Genomic DNA, 18,705 nt, shown 5'->3' with positions numbered 1-18,705 from the left:
ACACACACGCACGCATGTGCACACACACATGCACACACACACACACAGACACACACACACACTGGCAGTCGAAGTCTTTGAGCAAGATGCTGAACCCAGAGTTGCTCCCGATAGGCAGGTCATGGGCCTGTCATGGCTGCTCCACCACCGCTGGTGTGAATGAGGGTCATAAAAACCGTGCATGAATGCAGTCCATCTACCATCTACCATATAGATTCATAGTTCATAAGTCTTTATTTGTCAAATGCACGACGATTTCGAGGAAACAGTCGTCGGCAATGATATTTCTGTTCTCGGGCTCCCTCAAATAACGCTACTACGAACGAAATATTAAAAAATATTAAAATGAAAAAGGATCCAAGACATGAAATAATGCAGAACTTAAACATATAATAGATTATATATATATGTATATACTGTATATATGAAGATATGGAGCCTGTGATCTGCAGTTGGACCCGTTTGTGTCGTCAGCAAATTTTAATGCATTCTTCCAATTTTTAAAAAAATATTTTAAAGGCGCAATGAGCAGGATTTGTCGTTATTCAAAGTTCTTCTCCAGCTCGACGAGGGTTAAAGGTTGCCTTTTTAACTACAATTCTTTTCTGGTTTCCTCTTGGATGCCAGCTTTCAAAATCGAATCTTGTCGTCTTGTTTAATATAAATAAATATATAATTGACCCATAATCTAGTAAAGCTTTGATTTGTAAGTGTTCATTTTAAAGTACATTTGATGTGCGTGAGAGGGAGAGAGAGGGTTTAAAACCCCGGTATGACAGGGACAGAACACTTTCATGGAAATCTGACCAGCGGCTGTGGAGGTTGAAGTGTGTTAATAATATAGATTGTTGTGTGTTGTTTCTCCTCCTGCAGGATCCTCAGCTACAACTCTCTACGCTGCATCCCTCCTCTGGCGCTGGGTGGCCTTCGATCTCTGAGGCTGCTGTGAGCTCACACACACACACACACACACACACACACACACCATACTTGTCACTGTCGTCCCCTCGCTTCATTACAACAAGCCACCATCTGTTTGTGGACTCTGTGGTCTCTGAGTTTTCAGTGTCGACCGCCTCTCTGACCCTCCGCTGTGTCCGTCTTTCAGCTCTCTCCACGGCAACGACATCTCCGAGCTGCAGCGGGGCATCTTCAGCGACGTGGTCTCCCTGTCTCACCTGTAAGCACTCAAACATACGTGTAGCACACACACGTACACACGCAACGAACAGCAGGGTCCGTCCTCGCTGACAGAATGAAGTCTGTGTGTGTGTGTGTGTGTGTCTGAGCAGCGCTGTGAGGACTGAGAGCTCCACCATGTGGCTTTAAAAATTAGTGCAGAAATGTAGTTTTTTTGTTTTCTCTTTCTCTTGTTCTTTCTTTCTCTCCTTTGTCTCTCTTCCTGTCTTTTGGTCTGTCTGTCTTTCTCTCTCTTCTCTTTCTGTCTGCATGTCCCTGTCTGTCTCTTTCATTCTCTTTCTTTTTCTCATTCTTTCTGTTTTTCTGTCCGTCTTATTTTATTTTTGTCTGTCCGTGATTGTTTCTGTCTCTTTCTTTCTGTCTGTCTCCTTCCTCCTCTCCTCATCCTCTTAACCTTTATTTATTTTTTGTTATCCGTCCTCTCACACCTTTCTCATCCATTTCTTTTACTCCTTTTCCTTCCTTCCTTTACTCTTTCTTTCTTTCTTTCATTTTACCCTCCTTCTCCCTCACGTTTCTTCTTCCCAACCTCTATAATAAATTAACTTCCCTCTTCCCATTCTTCCCATTCCCCCTCTCTTTCCTCCCCTCTGTCAGTGAGGCTGACTCTCTGTTTATTCCTCCTCCCCAGAGCGATCGGAGCCAACCCCCTGTACTGTGACTGCCGTCTGCTCTGGCTGTCAGACTGGGTGAAGAGCGGCTACAAGGAGCCTGGCATCGCCCGCTGTGCCGGGCCGCGCGGTATGGAGGGCAAGCTGCTGCTCACCACTCCCGCCGACAGCTTCCAGTGTCAGGGTAAGCCCCCCCCCCGACTTTAAAATCACACATGTGCAAAACTGTCCATGAACGAGAAGCTCAGCAGCTGTTTCTCGTCTTCAGCACTTGTTTTGATCGTTTTTGAACATTTTGTCGTTCAGTAAAACGTCTGTAATTGGTTATTAATAAAGTGCTTTCCATAATGAGTGACCTGACATCTCAAACACATTCACATGACGCTATGTTGTCCTTCAGTGATTTGTGATGAACACAGGTTAACCGGCTGTTTTATTCCCGTGTGCTTCTGTCTTTGTGAGCTGATCTGAGAGAATAAACGCCCACACGCTGTCGCTTCCTCCTTTATTATGTTTAATAAAAAAAGGAGCTTTTTAGTCTGCGTGACCTCCATCACGAGCTGGCTGCTTTCACTCCTACACACACCTGTCACAGCTGAAGACGCTGCAGTGCTCACTGTCTTCAGCTGCGACGACCTCGAAAAAAGATTTGACTCCGTTTCTCTGTGAATACTGTCGCCGTGTGAGTTGAACTCTTAACTTTTATGGGTTTTGTTAAAGATGCACAAGAACACACAAGCAAGGTCAGAGAGGAGCTAAAGCTGAACAAAAGTCATGTTTTCATTCATGTCGATGCAGGTGAACTTATAACATATAACATATCAAGGAACCTTATTTAGCTGCTTGATTGAGTTTGCAGGAAATAAAAGATGACGTTACGTTACCTTCAGCTAGATTCTGTCTTTTAGAAACTCCATCCAGAGAGACGTTTCAACAGTATTTGAAGTATTTTCTCATTCAATGTTACCAAAAACAACTGCCGGACATTTAACAGTTGAAAAATAAACGTACTGCTGGTGACATCCATGCAATTTTATATCCTTTGCAGTGCAAACAAAGCTCTTCATCACATTGTATCATAAGCTGTAATGTTACTCATGCTGCTTCATCAGCTGCACTGTAATCTTCATTGAACTCATCTCTGTGATCGTACACAGAGTGATCTTTTATTCAGTGTGTTGTACTCAGTTGGGATCTGCTATCAACAGGAAAACGCTTAATTAATCTGCAGTGAATAATAACAAAGGTTCAGAGGCAAATCATCTTAACAGCTGAGAAACACACAATGGAGAGTTTAACTTGTGTTAGAAACACAGCAGCAGAGGTTTGATTCCTCTCTCCTCACAGTGTGAAGGTAGTGTGAACTTTACATTAGTGGCGGTTTTGTCAGTTATCACAGCCGCTAATTGATCCATTTTTAAATATCAAAATATTCCAGCAGTGTAGAGTTAATAGAGAGCAGCTCGCTGTGACTGATGATCCCTCACATCTCACACGGGGTCTTTTGCAGTTTCTGTATTCTCAATATGCTCGATAGAGACACACAAACCTTATTTATTATTAACGGTAATAACCTTTGTGAGTTTAAGTCGTTTGAAAAGTTCAAATGTGAGCTTGAACTTCTCTGAAGTGGATCACGTGTCAGTTAAACATCACAGCAACCGCTTCTCTCTTATTCTTTACCTACTGGTACAAATAATAATACATTGCAGCTATATACAAGTGTCATAGATACATGTTTTAAAGGAACATTTCTTCTTCAAACTGATTATTTTCAGATTGTTTTTGCAATATTGTGATGAATGGAAGAAGAAGAAACAGAATGCAGCCGTAGCTGTTCGTCCACCAGCATCTGCTAATATTTCATCTGTGTGTTATTTCTCACTCGTCTGTTCATTCTTTCTCATATTTATTTATGTATTAATTTGCTTTTCATGTTTTCATTGCTTGCCTGTCATCTTTAAGACCAAACAGAAGTCATGTCAGAACATAAGTATAGTGTCACATCTTCCATAAGCAGCACTGAGTGAAGTGATGACATACTGTACGGCGAAAACACAAATCATTATGATGTTTCAGGTTGTTTCACTCAGCCACCAGGTGTGATCTGATGCCTTCTATTTATATCAAACTACTGCTTCTTCTTCTTCTGCTCATCCAGACACACTAAGAACTGATCGCTCCTGTTCTGTTACAAAGAAGCGTTTTTAAGGCTTGTTGACAGTATTCATAATAACTAGTCTCAGTCAGCTCATACCATTAGTCGATTAGTTGATTTAATTGACAGTTGTGAGTTTCTCCACAAAATCACCACTTTGAATCTTATGTTTAACAGAGATGTGCTCGAATGTTTCCTGGAAATAAATCATTCAGCAAGAAAAAGCACAAGAACCAGCTGAACGACTAAAGAAATCTTAGTCGACTGAGATCAAAAACTAATAATTAATAGACTAAGAAGGTGCAGTTTTAATACTAACGTCTCGATAACTTGACATTGATGAAGATTAAACCACTAACTGTCCTCTTTGTGTGTGGGTGTGTGTGTGTGTGTGTGTGTGTGTGTGCGTGTGTCTGTCTCGACAGGTCCGGTAGAGGCGTCTGTTCAGGCCAAATGCAGCCCATGCGTGACCTCTCCCTGCAAGAACCAGGGTGTCTGTCAAGTCCACCACACAGAGCTGTACACCTGTACCTGCAAGTCCGGCTTCACGGTACGACACTGTGTGCGTGCGTGTGTGTGTGTGTGTGTGTTGTATGCTGCAGAGAGGCTCTTGTGTAATCTAGTTACTGAGTTTGTCTGTTGCTGCCAGCACCTTGTGACCTCGTAATGACAATGTTTCGCCCTGTAGACACACGACGACAATCCGTTTACAAACCCCGAGCTGAACATTTGAAACCGCTGTGTTTGCGTGCTGTCGGCGATTATTATGAGCCCACATCTGTCTCTGATAGTAATCCCATCAAAATACTCAGTTGATGTTGTGTGTGTGTGTGTGTGTGTGTGTGTGTGTGTGATATTTCAGGGTAAACACTGTGAGACTCCAGTCGATGCTTGTGTCAGTAATCCCTGCACCAACGGAGGAATCTGCATCAGTGACGAGCAGACGAGAGGATTCAGGTAAGAAGTCTTAAAGCGTCTGTAGATTGTGATGGAAGAACAACCACCAGCAGACGTGTCCTGCCTGAGAACCCTGAAACACATTCAGGACGTCCCGGTTATTGACGCGCCTTCAGCGTAATCTTTTCCCTTTAAGTTCATCGTCATAGTTGTGAATGCACCTCTGCACAACTCTACTCTTTAAGTACACACTTGCGCTACTTTAAGTGTCACTTTAATAACATACTTGTCTTGTAGTAAGTGTGAATACCGAGGTGTGTTTGTCTCTTTGCTTTTTGTCCGTCTAGCTGCGCGTGTGCGTTTGGTTTCCACGGAACCTTCTGCGAGGTGAACGTGGACGACTGTCAGGACCACGGGTGTGAGAACGGCGCCACCTGTGTGGACGACGTGGGCAACTACACCTGCTTGTGTCCTCCGAACTACACAGGTGAGACACCGGCACCGGCGCTCTGCCTCCTTCTTCCACTCAGGGATATTCATGAGGAAACAACAATAAATACATATTTGATTTATTAGAAAATAGCATGTTGAGAGGAGAAAATATTGTTCTGAGAGTGTCTCTCTCTCTCTCCGCTCGTTCTCAGGTCTGCTTTGTGAGGAAGAGGAGGGTGTGTGCTCTCCAGGTAGAAACCCCTGTCAGCATCAGTCCACCTGCATCAGCACCCCTATCGGCCCCAGGTGACGACACACACACACACACTCTCACACACACTCACACACACTTTATCCCTGCCAGGCTCAGCAAAATTTCGGATCCCAGATGAGATTTAAAATATAGACACAAGCAGACAAGCACGTATAAAGGTGAATTTTGCTGAGGTCTGTGTTGACTCCCCAAAATCCTACACCATGTGTCATGAAGTGTGTGTGTGTGTGTGTGTGTGTGTGTGTGCGCGCTCTGCAGATGTGTGTGTATTCCAGGCTGGGTGGGGCCAGACTGCAGTATAAACTACAATGAATGCGTGGATCATCGCTGTCAGAACAGAGCTCAGTGTGTCGACCATCTGGACGGCTACAGCTGCGTCTGTCCGCAGGGATACAGGTACTGGGAACACTGGGAATACTGAATACTGGGAACACTGGGAATACTGAACACTGGGAACACTGGGAATACTGAACACTGTGAATACTGAATACTGGGAACACTGTGAATACTGAATACTGGGAACACTGGGAATACTGAATACTGGGAACACTGGGAATACTGAACACTGTGAATACTGAATACTGGGAACACTGGGAATACTGAATACTGGGAACACTGTGAATACTGAATACTGGGAACACTGGGAATACTGAATACTGGGAACACTGGGAATACTGAATACTGGGAACACTGGGAATACTGAATACTGGGGACACTGGGGACACTGGGAATACTGGGAACACTGGGAACACTGTGAATACTGGGAACACTGTGAATACTGGGCACACTGTGAATACTGGGAACACTGGGAACACTGTGAATACTGGGCACACTGGGAACACTGAATACTGGGAACACTGTGAATACTGGGAACACTGTGAATACTGGGAACACTGGGAACACTGTGAATACTGGGAACACTGGGAACACTGGGAATACTGGGAACACTGTGAATACTGGGAACTCGGGCAACACTGTAGATGACCGCACCCAGGACATTGAAGACTGTCAGGACTCTGGAAATTAGGGAACAAGATTTCTGTTAATATGTTAAAGGATTCTTCCCCCAGAAAGTGATCGTTTGTATTTCAATCAGACAATAAAAAGTGTCTTTGTTATCTTGAAGGAAACTTTTGTTTTCCTCACACGCCTCCGCGGTGAACGGAGGATCAAAAGACGGAGAAAAAGTCTTAAAAAATTCCAAGTAAACTGGGGCAACGTTCAACAACAGCCTATCTGAAAACATGTCTTTACAAACTGTCACACAAGTCGAGCAGTATAATCGTCTCCTTCATCCGTACGCTCACTATACAACATAAAACACACGTCTTCAGTAAAACATGGCTATTTAAAACACACGAGTAGCGCACCTGAACCAGCACGAGAGTGTTTATGAGGCAGTGTTTAGTACGGTTTAGTGAAGATGCGTTGGTGAAGTAGTGAGCGTACGACTTGATAAAGGAGACTCAGATTATACTTCAGGAGTGAGAGAGTTTGTAATCAGCTGTTTGAATTTAAGGAAACATGCGGTAGATTCACCGAGTGATTTACTACGAACCCTACGATCAAACTCTCCGACACCCTCGCCGACTTCTTCTTCTTCTTCTTCCTCCCAGTGGCGAGTTGTGTGAGGCGGCCCTTCCTGCCCCGTCCCTCTGCCAGCTGACTCCGTGTCAGCACGACGCCCCCTGCGTGGAGAAGGAGGGGACGGCGGGCTGCCAGTGTCTGCCCGGCTTCGAGGGTCAGAGCTGCGAGAAGCTGGTCAGCGTCAACTTCGTCGACAGGGATTCTTACGTTCAGCTCCAAGACGTCAAGAACTGGCCTCAAGCCAACATCACTCTGCAGGTGATAGAATATCAACTATCAGCAGCTCACACACACACACACACACACACACACTCTGATTAGTGTGTCTTAATGTGTGTGTGTTTCAGGTGTCAACAGCAGAGGACAACGGCATCTTGCTCTATAACGGAGACAACGAGCCAATCGCTGTGGAGCTCCATCGGGGTCATGTCAGGGTTACATATGACCCCGGTAACCAGCCAGCCACCGCTATCTACAGGTACACCCACCCACACACACACACACACACACACACACACACACACACACACACAGTGTAAACTAAAAGGAAATAAATAGTTAGAGTGGAGTTGAACAGCGTTTGTTCTGTGCCGTGTGCTGAACCTGACCAGCTCAACATGTCTAACATCACATCATCGTGTTCCCATCATCACACTCTGAAAGCCGAGGGCTCGCCGTAGCCCGGCAACGCCACTCAGAGCGGGTTGGTGTCAGATGTGCGTCGTTGCTCAGAGCGAGTCCTCCGGTGTTTGGGAATGTGGACGGTGCGACATCGGCGGCGTGTGTTTTCTGGTTTAAATTAGAGACGCAGCCGGAGGACACTCGAAGCTGACTGTCCTCTTGATCAGGTGTCGAGAGCTTAAATGTTTGGATGGTTCACTGTGTGTGTAACAGCCGGCAGCCTGACACGCACACACACACACACACACACACAGTGTGCTGCAGAGAAGAGGAGATTGAGAGCATGACAAATCCTCTAAGAAGAGAAAAGATCTAAGTAGCGAGAAAACAGTAGAAAGTTTAAAACAGCTGAACAGGTTGTTTTAAGTCAACTTACACAAATATCAACTCTTTTGAAAGCTTCATTCCCAACAAGAAGCCGGCTAACGTGAACACAATATCCAGCTGAATAAACAGAGAGTAATTAAGTGGTGATTAAGTCTAGTTCTGAAAAAACTACGAGGGATAAATTGCATCGTTCTGTTTGTGTTCAGTAGTTATTTTTTGGCAAACGTTATGAAAATGAAATCTCTTAAAAGGTCATATTCTGCCCGTTAAAGGAGAGTCACTTTTCCTCTTTTTCTGTTCTTCTTCTTCCCGTCTTTTAAGCCCCCTTATTTCAGATAACTCGATTGAATCGAATAACCGACAGCTGAGAACTAACAACCTGCAGTAACTGTGCAGCTTTCAGCCCTTTGTTTCTGTCTGCGAGGTTGTGCATACACCCGACTGTAAGGTTGAATTTCACATATCACCAAACACACAGTCTAAAGCAATAAATAGGCATTTCCACCAAATCGCCATCTTGTTTTTATGGTTTGGGAGCGACTTGTCAATCACAAGGTAGCCCCGCCCTAAAACATCCCCTGCTTTATGGTCTGTTTGACTCTAACTGGACCATAATTTACAAAATGAACATCATTAAAGTGTAATCCAGAGTAGGAGGATTAGGAGTCGTGTCTTTGTGTGAACACGGAAACCAGTGAATATTTAAACAGGACCCTCAGTGATGAATATTTAGTGTGAAGGTGTTAGAAACACCCCACCAAAGAAAATGTAATCCCAGAAACGTTTCTGCTGTCTTCGTCCCTACGTTGTGGATTTAATATGAAATGTGTGTGTGTGTGTGTGTGTTGCGTCCTCGTCCTACAGCACAGAGACGGTGAACGACGGGCAGTTTCACACCGTAGAGCTGGTGACCTTCAATCGGATGGTGAACCTGTCTGTGGACGGAGGAGAGCCGACGTCCTTGGACAGTCGGGGCCGCAGCCAGCCGGTGACGGGGGACGCGCCGCTGTACGTCGGAGGTAAGAGGGGCAGCGGCGGGACAACACCCCTGAGCTTCACGGGACCAGAAGTTAATCCATCTGATTGGTTCCCCCGTGTAAACGCCTGTCTCTACAGGTATGCCCGAGGCGGCGATGGATGCCTCTCTGGGTTTCTCCTCTCAGACCCTCAACGTGTCCAGTTTCCACGGCTGCATCAGGAACCTCTACATCAACCACGAGCTGCAGGACTTCACCCGCGGACACATGAAGCCGGGCGTGGTGCCGGGCTGCCAGGCCTGCCGCAAACTCTACTGCCTGCACGGCATCTGTCAGCCCAACGCTGCTCAGGTAGGAGACGGACAGACGGAGTACCACAGACCCTCTTACAGCTTGTAAACAGTGACATGCATGAGTTTGTCAATGTAAGTAGGGTGGAGTGCAAAGGCTTGTCAAGCTGTGTGAGGACATTCATATTAAAGTAATAAGATTACATTTTATTTTTTATAATAATTTGTCTCTTCACATGAAGGATAAAGTAGATAAAGGAGCAGACATGTTGTCTTTCACAGGGTCCCCAGTGTCACTGCCAGTCAGGTTGGACGGGACAACACTGTGACCAGCCGGTAACAGCCGGCCTGACTGGAGCGGATGCTGTCACATCGGCAACCGGCGTCAACCCATGCGACGACAGCAAGTGAGTGCGGTTTGAAGTTGTGTCAATGTGACAAATATACAACTTTTTATGTTGATTCGTCTTTTTTCCTCTTCATCTTCCTTCGCTGCGCTCATCGACCCCCCCCGAGGTGTGCGAAGGGCGCATGCGTGGCGCTGGATGCGCAGACGTACCGCTGCGACTGCGAGGAGGGATACCGCGGCGCGCTGTGCAACCTGCAGGGGGAGCCGGCGGGCTCGTGCCGGGGGGTCCGGTGTCTGCACGGTCAGTGTCAGGAGACGGACGGCGGAGAGCGCTGCGTCTGTGAGCAGGGATTCACCGGAGAGAGCTGCGACATCGGTGAGGGAGGAGGAGGGGGGGGATATGACTGGCGTATCAGGGCCTGTGTAGGTTAAACAAAAATCAGTTATATCTATTATATTTAGTTATATCTCAATTATAAATAACTTGTAATCCACAGAGTCCCCGTGTCGAGGTGAGCCGGTGAGAGACTACCACCGCCTGCAGCACGGGACCGTCCTCTGCCAGACGTCCAAGCCTTTCTCCTGGGTCGAATGTCGGGGTCGGTGCCAGGCGGGAGTCGAGCCGGACGCCGCCGCCGCCGCCGTCGCTTCCTGCTGCGCGCCTCTGAGGGTCCGACGCCGGCGGCTCACCTTCGAATGCGACGACGGGACCTCGTTCACGCAGGACGTGGAGAAGCCGGTGGAATGTGGCTGCAAGGAGTGTGTGTAGTGCTGTACACGTACACACACAAACACACACACACACACACACACGCGCACACACACATCAAGCTAAAGAGGTACACACACTGTAGGGATTCGCTCACTGATAAACGGACATTTTAATGTTTGTTTTTGTATGTTTTTCGCGCGGAGACGCAGTTTTGTAACATAAGACAGTTCTTCCCTCTCGAAACATGAAGTCAACGAAGCCGACCTCATCGTCATCTTCCTCCTTCTTCACCTGCTGCAGGAGACCCTGCGCGCTAACTACCTAACTCCGGCTCATATTCAATCGCTCGCGTGTGTCGAAAAGCCTCCGTTTGCCTTCTCGTGTACGTGTTTCTGGTGCGTGGCTGGTTAAGTGCTGCTCTCCACTCCCTCACATACGTCGTATGTCGTAGTAACATTTAGTTTAGTGTGAAACCGATCGTCACCAACACCAACAGGGCCGCTGGCTAGCTAGCTAGCTAACTTAGCGATGTTCAACACATTAATGTAAGGTTATCTTACCGGATGAGTTACAGCGACGCTTTTTCAATCAGCCGGGAAAAGACAGAACGATGTTAGTGTGAGTTCATCCTGGTACGAAACACACGGGCATCGTAGCTTCAGAGAGAAACGTCACTTTTGTGTGTAACGAGGTATTTTCACTTTCTTATACTTCAACAGTTTTATGACATAATTAGACTTTCTTGACGTGCGGAATTATCTTTTAAATTGACAAACATCACATGTGACGCAATTCAAACGGGATCAAAAAATGATTTGAGTCTCGTCGTTGACCAGCGTACATATTTTTCAGGTCCGATGGTGTTCCGGCTGAAGGAGGCGTGGTTTCGTCTCTGTGGGGTTTCACACATTATTAATATAAAGCTTAGTTTATATTCGCCGTAGCGAAGCCGGCCTTGAAAATGACTTAATCTGAGCTTTAGAGAGACGTGACTGTAACAAATACTTCACTGATGAAAAAACTATCAACATGTCGGAGGATTTTGCAAAGACGTCGTTCCAATTCGTCGTTAGACTCTTTAGCAACAGGAGGTCTTAAAAATCTACATTTGAATAATTCATTTGCAGCCAAATCAAATATTTTACAGGATATTAAACCGTTGTTTCTTCGTAACGCGTTAAATACTCGACTTGTTTCTTAACAGGGCTCCAACAAAGACAATAGTGTAGTCCGTGAGTGTGAGGTATGAGTTTACCGATGATTACAACCTTTGCTGACAGTAGAAATCGTTAAATTGTAAAATAAGCTCAGGTGATTGAGGTTAAGTCATAATTTGAATATAAACAATAAGGTCAGCCATCAGCATGAGCAGCCGGAAGGTCAAAAGGTCACCGGGTTCACTCGGGGGCAGCTGAGGGGGTCACAACACGTCACAGAGCTGCTCACCAGAAGCCCTTTACTGGCGGGGGGAGTGTGTGTGTGTGTGTGTGTGTGGGTGCGTGCTTTACTCTTCTATTTTTGTGAGGACCGGTGTTTGTAGACCTTGAGAATGAGATTTTTCACTTCTTCAAAGGTCTGTTTCAAGTTTAAACTTGTTTTTTAGAGTTGACTATGTTCGAACGTCAAAGTTATATCAGAATCTCAATACTGGCATTGAATGACTTGTCAGATTCCTAATTTTACTTTTATTACTGATACAATACAATTTTCTCAGAGTAAAGTGTTGTGATATGCATCAGATATTAAAAGATTTAAAATAATACAGCCTGGGATGAGCCACGTATAGCTGCGATGGTTCGGGGCCAAGCAACACATTATGTGAATTAGGGTCCTCACAAGTATAGAAGTTCAGTGTTGTGTGTGTGTAGGTGTGTGTGTGTGTGTGTGTCACCATAAGACGCTTCCAACAACAGGACGCTGTCCCCGATAATGAGCTTCATTATACGACGATGCGGCGTGTTTGTTCAGATCAAACGCTCCGTCTCCGACTCCGTCAGCAGAGCCAGTGAACGCATCGCAGAAAATGTAGCTTTTATATATGATGACATGTTATTTATATGGATGTGAAACTAAAAAATAAAAACGCGTGATATTTCGTTTTAACATGTTTTAATTGTTTTTTTAAACCTTTTTTGAGTTAAATTTTCCACAAAAGTCGACGAGTTGTGTCATGAATCAGATTCAAACTAATGTAGCTTTTATTGTTATTATGAATACATCTACACACAGTAACAGCCTAACAGATTGTAATATATATTATAAGCTTATAATGCGTTTGATTTTGTCATAGTATTTTTATATGTTGAAGAGGATGTTGTCACTGAATCGTCTGTAGACTGTAGAGAAATCTGTTTTCAGTTGCAAAAAAAAAAAAAGAAGTTTCCAAACCAACCTCGCGTCATCGATGGGACTTTTCACAAAACAAAAAAAAGAGAGAAAAAATGTCAGATCGTGTTTGGGTTCATGTTGTCTCACCTGAAAGCAGACAACAATTAGTGCTTCTTTTTCCTATTTATTTAAATAAAAGAGCTGTTTCTCCTTCATTGTTTTTTCTTTTTCTTTCCTCTCCAACCTTGACACTGACTCTGGTGTTCTTGTTGTTGTTCTTGTTGTTGTTGCTGCCCTGACCTTTGACCTCATAGTGTCGCGGCTGTCTAGTGCCCGGGCTGAGTCGGTGGCCGGTGGCAGCTCGTGGAGCCGGGAGATGAGGGAGGGGAGGGAGATAGTGACGATGGGAAAAGGGAAGAGGAGGATGGAGGAGGAGGACAGGAGGCCCGTTGTGAGAAGGTAGTAGGAGACAGTAAAGATGGAGGACAAAGTGAGGAATGATGGAGGAGAGAGAAAGAGGGATGTCCCGCTGGGGGGGGGGGGGGAGCACTCTGAGACTGAAGCCGTTTAATGAAACAGTGATTTATGCATCCCCTCGTAACCATAAAACATAATATATACCCCCATCGGCTTTGACAGTCCCTCCTCCCCCAGCACACAGAAACACACACCCTTCCCTCTCCAGTGTGAAAAAGCTGCTGCATCTCTCCACCACCTCCACCTCTGCAACCCCCCCTTCAACCTTTTTACATCAGCACTTCTACCCCTTCCCCCTCTCCTGTCCTCTTTAAAGGAGGATAAAATCATAGCAGCAGCACCTTCCCAACCCCCCAATTTCAATAAAGCCTCCACATCTCCCCACATGGACACAAAGGACTCTCTCACACACACACACACACTCTCTCACACACACACACACACCGGCTGATTGTCAGCTGTGTGAACACAAGACGATTGATCATCCGCAGAATAACTGAGGTGTTTGTCTCCAAACTGGTTACAAACACAAACTATACGTCCAAGAAAGAAAAAAAAAAAAACAATCAGCCAGTGTCGGCACAAAATATTGACAATGTTATTTGGTGAATTTATGTTCAGAAGAAACGTATTTGATCTCAGAGGGGAAATTGGTTCATTAAAAGCAGAAGTGGAAAAACAAACGCATCTCGCAGTGATAAAGTGGCTCTTCTTTGTGGGCACAGAGAGAACTACAAACGGTTACGTATAGAAATGACAATGCATTGCACATATTCATACATAAACATAAGTGAATGTGTGGGTGAAGCTTTAGATTATACTCGCTTAGCAGCTGGCTAGTTAGCCGGCTGGCTTGCTAATTCCACCTGCTACAGTCAGAGAATCTAAAAAGCACCACATGAACTGCTGGCATCGGTCTGCGTTATGTCAACATCTAGCCGGACTTTACTGTTACTGTAACTTGTGCTAATGCTAACCGCTAGCAATGCAGGCTACTCTTGTGATGACGGTGAGGTGAAGTTGCTGTGAAAGGGGCCGTTATTGTGACAAAATACGGGATAAAATCCCATAAACATTTGTGAGTTCACATGCAAGTAGGTTGGGCCATTTTCTGAGCAGCTGTTTGATTTGCTGTTCTGTAAGAGGAAGGGATCGTTTTCTTTGTAATTCTGAATGCTAGCAATTAGCATTAGCACTATAGACCTGCAGAAACACAGTACAGTAGCAGGTAAACACCTCATGTTGTCCTCGTGTTCGAGCTGTAGCTGCATCCCCGACTTAATGAAAATAAACGTGACGATAACTGAAGACTGTTGAGTTAAAAGTGTAACTCTGACTCAATGAGGATGTGTGTCACTGTCTGGAAGCAGGTATACAAATATCAGTCCTGGTGTCAGTGTATCAATAACTAGTCAACATATTGATCGATGTATTGATTATCTGTTCCAGTACACTAAATGTTAAAGATATAAATGATAGTTTTAGTTTCATTTTCTATATTTTCCAGGAATAAATACACGTTTTAGCTGAAGACACACTAATGTAATGTTTTATTGAACTCTTTGTAGTAAAGCTTTACTCGTATAGTCTGTCTCCATCTTGTCAAAAAGAGTATAGAATTGCCTCACAAAGTAACAGGATAACATGTAGAATGTTTGATGGTTTACAGACTTCAGAGAGGATGAAATGATGTTTGGGACGGTGGCAAAAAAGTCTGGAGCCTCGTAGACCAGCTGCTATGATCTAACAACAATATGGATCATCGATGATCGGCTATTAGTATCAGCAGCAAAATACACATGATCAGGGATCTACAAGTTATATTTGCTCCCTTTTTCCTTTTGTGCTGGTTCGATCTTTGATCCGATCTGTGGCTCTGATCCGTGATCCGATCTGAACCGTGAGTTTTAGGGTCCAAATAGATGCAAAACGACCACAAAGAGCCCCCAAATAACCTAAAATAGATGCAATTCATCCAAAAGGTGCCCCAAAATAACCACAAAGAGCCTCCAAATGACCAAAAATAGATGCAATACATCCACATGGAGCCCCAGAATGACCACTAAGAGACCCGAAATTAATAAAGAATGATACAAAACATCCACAAGGACACCCACAAAAACTACAAAGAGACCCAAAATGACTACAAAGATGCCTGAAAATAGATGTGAAACAATCACAGAGATGCTAAACTGCTACTAAGGGATGCACAGTTCCTTATAGTGGACTGTTTGAGACTGTTTGAGGATGTCTTGTTCCTGTGTGGACAGGTTGTGGGGGGGGGGGGCTCTCACATGTCTGTACCCGGGGGCCCGTTGTCTCATACTTCGTCCACTTCAAGGCCCGGTTTTAATTGGTTGGCAGAGAAAGAAAAAGGCCTCAGGAAACGCGAAGAGAGATTTTCATTTGTAGCGTAACGTGTGGATGCCGTCTGACAGCAGCAGAGGGCAACAGGTTTTACACACCTGCAGAGGACGAGGACTACCTGAGACCTCCACTAACGCGGAGGGATCCCCCCCCCCCCCCCCGGCTGCTTCCTCTCCTCTCCTCCTCTCCTCCACTATTATTGATTCATCCTGCCGTCTCCTCTTAACGCTTACGTTTCATTTTTTCTCTCCGTCTCTCTTTCCTGCATTGTTTTTCGTTCCCTCCTCTTCCTCCCTGCTCTCCTTTCCCTTTTGCTCCTCTCTTCGTCCATCCTCTCTCCTCCTCTCCACCACTGAACGAGCTCTTTTGTTCATCTCTCCTTCTCCTTTAATCATCTCCTCGCACTCCTTTGTTTATTCTCTTTTTCTTGTAGTAATATTTCATCAGTCTTTTCCTGATTGGATTTAGTTTTGTGTCGTAGGATAATTGGTGTAGCCCGAGTATTAAGTCCAGGGGCTACCGTAGAAGAAGAAGAACCGTAGATGTCTCTCTGAACCAGCAGATTGCTTCTTCTGTAATCCACGGGAGCAAAAACGCTCCAATAGAAGCAGCTTTGCTATCGAAAGGCAAAAACACGTTGTATTGTATATTTATTTCAATAAGGCATCCTTTTTATATTCTTCATGTCTTTTAAAGAGACGAGCACATCGGAGACCTTGCAGTTGAAGTCTACAGATGGAGGCATTTCTTGTCTTCATTAACGGTTTATTTTTCTCTCTTCTCCTCTCATCCAGTCTCCTCTTGTCCTTGTGTTTGCCTTCCTGTCGTTTATATTTTTCTTTTATTTGTCTTCTTTCTCTTTGTCTCTAACTGTTCTCATCCATTTTATTTCTTCTCTACACTTTATTTGTAATCATCCCGTTTTCTTCTTCTCTCCCTTATCCTCCTGTCCTCTCCTTACTCTTCTTTGTTCATCTCTCCACTGTCGTCCTTCTTTTCTTCACACAAACTCCCTCCCTTTTCTCTCTCTCCTCATCCTCTGCTTCCTCCTCTCCGTTGCCTCTCCTTCGCTTGCTTCTTCCTCTCCTTTGTTCATCCCTCTCATCCTCCATCAAATCTTCTTTCTATGCTCTCCCTCTTCTCTCCTCACTCCCTTCTTCTCCTCCTCTTTTTCCTCCCCCACCAACACATTCACCATTTCCTCACCTCCTCCTTTCTTCTCCTCTCATCACCTTTCCTCCACTCGTCTCTTCCTCTTCCTTTGTTCATCTCCTCGCTCCTATTTTTATGCCCTCTTCTTCTTCTTTGTTCACTCGCCCTCTTCTTCTCCTCTTTTTCCTCCCCCATCCACACACACACACACACACACACCCTCTTTCTCTCTTTCCTCCTCCTTTCCTCTCGTGCAGGTCTTTCTTGCCGTAGAGCAGATGTCCTTTTATTGATATGATCATGGTTAGTGGTCTCTAGGTGCTCATCGGATCCACTGTATAACCCTCTGCAGGCTGCAGCCAGAGGCCCCAAACACACACACACACACACACACACACACACACACACACCCTGCGGCTACAGTGAATATGGTGAGTTGCATGAGAGGAAACAAGGAAAAAAGAGAAGAAGAAGAAGAGAGCAGAGGAGGATGGGATGAAGGCAAAGAAAAATATGAAAGAAGATGAGGAAGAAGGGGGGAGAAACGAAGTTTGGAAAGGAAGTTGAGGGGGGGGGATGACAGAGAAAAAGGAAAAGATGGGGGAAGGGGTTTGAGAGCGCCGCCGGCAAACAGAATATTTCAGGCCGTTGCCAAAAGGAGTCGAAACTACCAAGGTGATCTGGAGGAGTTCCTGTTGGAGGAGAAAGAAAGAGGAGTAATAAGAGAAGTCACAGAACACTGTCTCAATTACTTTCAATTAGGTGTGACCTTGTTGAACGAGTTCTCTCCTCAAAGGAAGTTGCGATTGTGAGGTTTTCATTTCCCAGAGAATGTCACCTTTTTATTATTTTATTGTTTTTTGTGTCACGGCCACGTCGGGTGGAGGAAGCTGAAGACGTCCAACCAGACGCGCCGAGGCTCCACGGTGGCTTTGGGGTCTCTGTCTGCCGGTAAAGGTTCACGAGGCTGTTTTGTCTTCGGTTCAGTCACGTTCTACAGCACAATGAAGCTCTGCGGAGAGTTTAAGGCTGATTGTGTGTGTGGGGCAAGGAAGTGGCTTTGTTCCCTTTGTTGGGTTTGATTTCTTTTATTGTGAAGGCTGATATATAAATATATAAACTTCACTATTTACTTCTGTTTGTAACATGAAATAGATCACTTTGAGTTAAATTCAGTCCTGAGACATTTTGAGAGTTTGTGGAGAACTTTAAGATTAAACTGAATTAAAATATATATTCATATATATATATTTATATACACTTTGTTTCCTCCTATTTCTGCTATTTTCGACCTCATTCTCACATTGAGTAACGCTGAATCTAACACAGGAAGGAGCTCAGGCAGACGGAAAAAAAGACGAGATTTTACTGTAGACTCCGAAATGATTACACCTAAAAAGTGCTACTTTTTAAAGTATATGAGTTGATTTAATACAGTAACACAGTCAGCAATGTATTTATGTACACGTTTACCTACATGGTTTTTGGTAATTCATGCAGTTTACCAGCTAACTTGACATATCAATGGTGGTATGCAGATTATATACATATTATACTATTTTACTGCACAACCTGTCTACATTACAGTTTATAATTGTACCAGTCTACCGCAGTATTCTATTTAAAAATCGTATTTTATTCTATTTTATTTACAGTTTATTCTATTTTATGACTACACTTTAACTTCTGCACTATTTATGTATTGGACATTTCATTTTTTATTGGCGCGGTTTTGTTTTTTAATATTTAGTAGAAGCATTGTTGGAGAGCCTGAGAATAAAATAATTGAATTGTTAACCTCAGCGTCACTCTAATTGTTTTGTTTTTATATTTGTCAAATAAAGAAACGTTGACCTGCAGGTCTGAATGCATTTAAATATCAATGT

The 18,705-nt window shown here is 44.5% G+C and overlaps 1 protein-coding gene across 1 annotated transcript in view; it reads left to right on the top strand.

Moving 5' to 3' along the window:
• The window catches only part of LOC116399718 (slit homolog 1 protein-like), a 30,847-nt gene extending 17,809 nt beyond the window's left edge, over nucleotides 1–13,038 (top strand). Inside the window, exons 17-32 of the mRNA XM_031877092.1 lie at nucleotides 115–118; nucleotides 845–945; nucleotides 1,109–1,180; nucleotides 1,832–1,995; nucleotides 4,395–4,519; nucleotides 4,832–4,926; nucleotides 5,214–5,353; nucleotides 5,511–5,604; nucleotides 5,831–5,968; nucleotides 7,189–7,417; nucleotides 7,507–7,637; nucleotides 9,032–9,186; nucleotides 9,284–9,495; nucleotides 9,717–9,841; nucleotides 9,951–10,159; nucleotides 10,281–13,038. Of these exons, the coding sequence (XP_031732952.1) occupies nucleotides 115–118; nucleotides 845–945; nucleotides 1,109–1,180; nucleotides 1,832–1,995; nucleotides 4,395–4,519; nucleotides 4,832–4,926; nucleotides 5,214–5,353; nucleotides 5,511–5,604; nucleotides 5,831–5,968; nucleotides 7,189–7,417; nucleotides 7,507–7,637; nucleotides 9,032–9,186; nucleotides 9,284–9,495; nucleotides 9,717–9,841; nucleotides 9,951–10,159; nucleotides 10,281–10,552 (2,266 nt within the window). The 3' untranslated portion in view covers nucleotides 10,553–13,038. The remainder of the gene's footprint in view (nucleotides 1–114; nucleotides 119–844; nucleotides 946–1,108; nucleotides 1,181–1,831; nucleotides 1,996–4,394; nucleotides 4,520–4,831; nucleotides 4,927–5,213; nucleotides 5,354–5,510; nucleotides 5,605–5,830; nucleotides 5,969–7,188; nucleotides 7,418–7,506; nucleotides 7,638–9,031; nucleotides 9,187–9,283; nucleotides 9,496–9,716; nucleotides 9,842–9,950; nucleotides 10,160–10,280) is intronic.
• Nucleotides 13,039–18,705: the final 5,667 nt, after the last annotated feature.

This window comes from Anarrhichthys ocellatus, unplaced genomic scaffold (genome assembly GCF_004355925.1).
Source record: "Anarrhichthys ocellatus isolate YVR2014 unplaced genomic scaffold, GSC_Weel_1.0 scaffold126, whole genome shotgun sequence".
NCBI classification, from domain to species: Eukaryota; Metazoa; Chordata; class Actinopteri; order Perciformes; family Anarhichadidae; genus Anarrhichthys; species Anarrhichthys ocellatus.
Note: the sequence above shows the minus strand (reverse complement) of the source record. Positions and strands in the feature narration are given on the sequence as shown.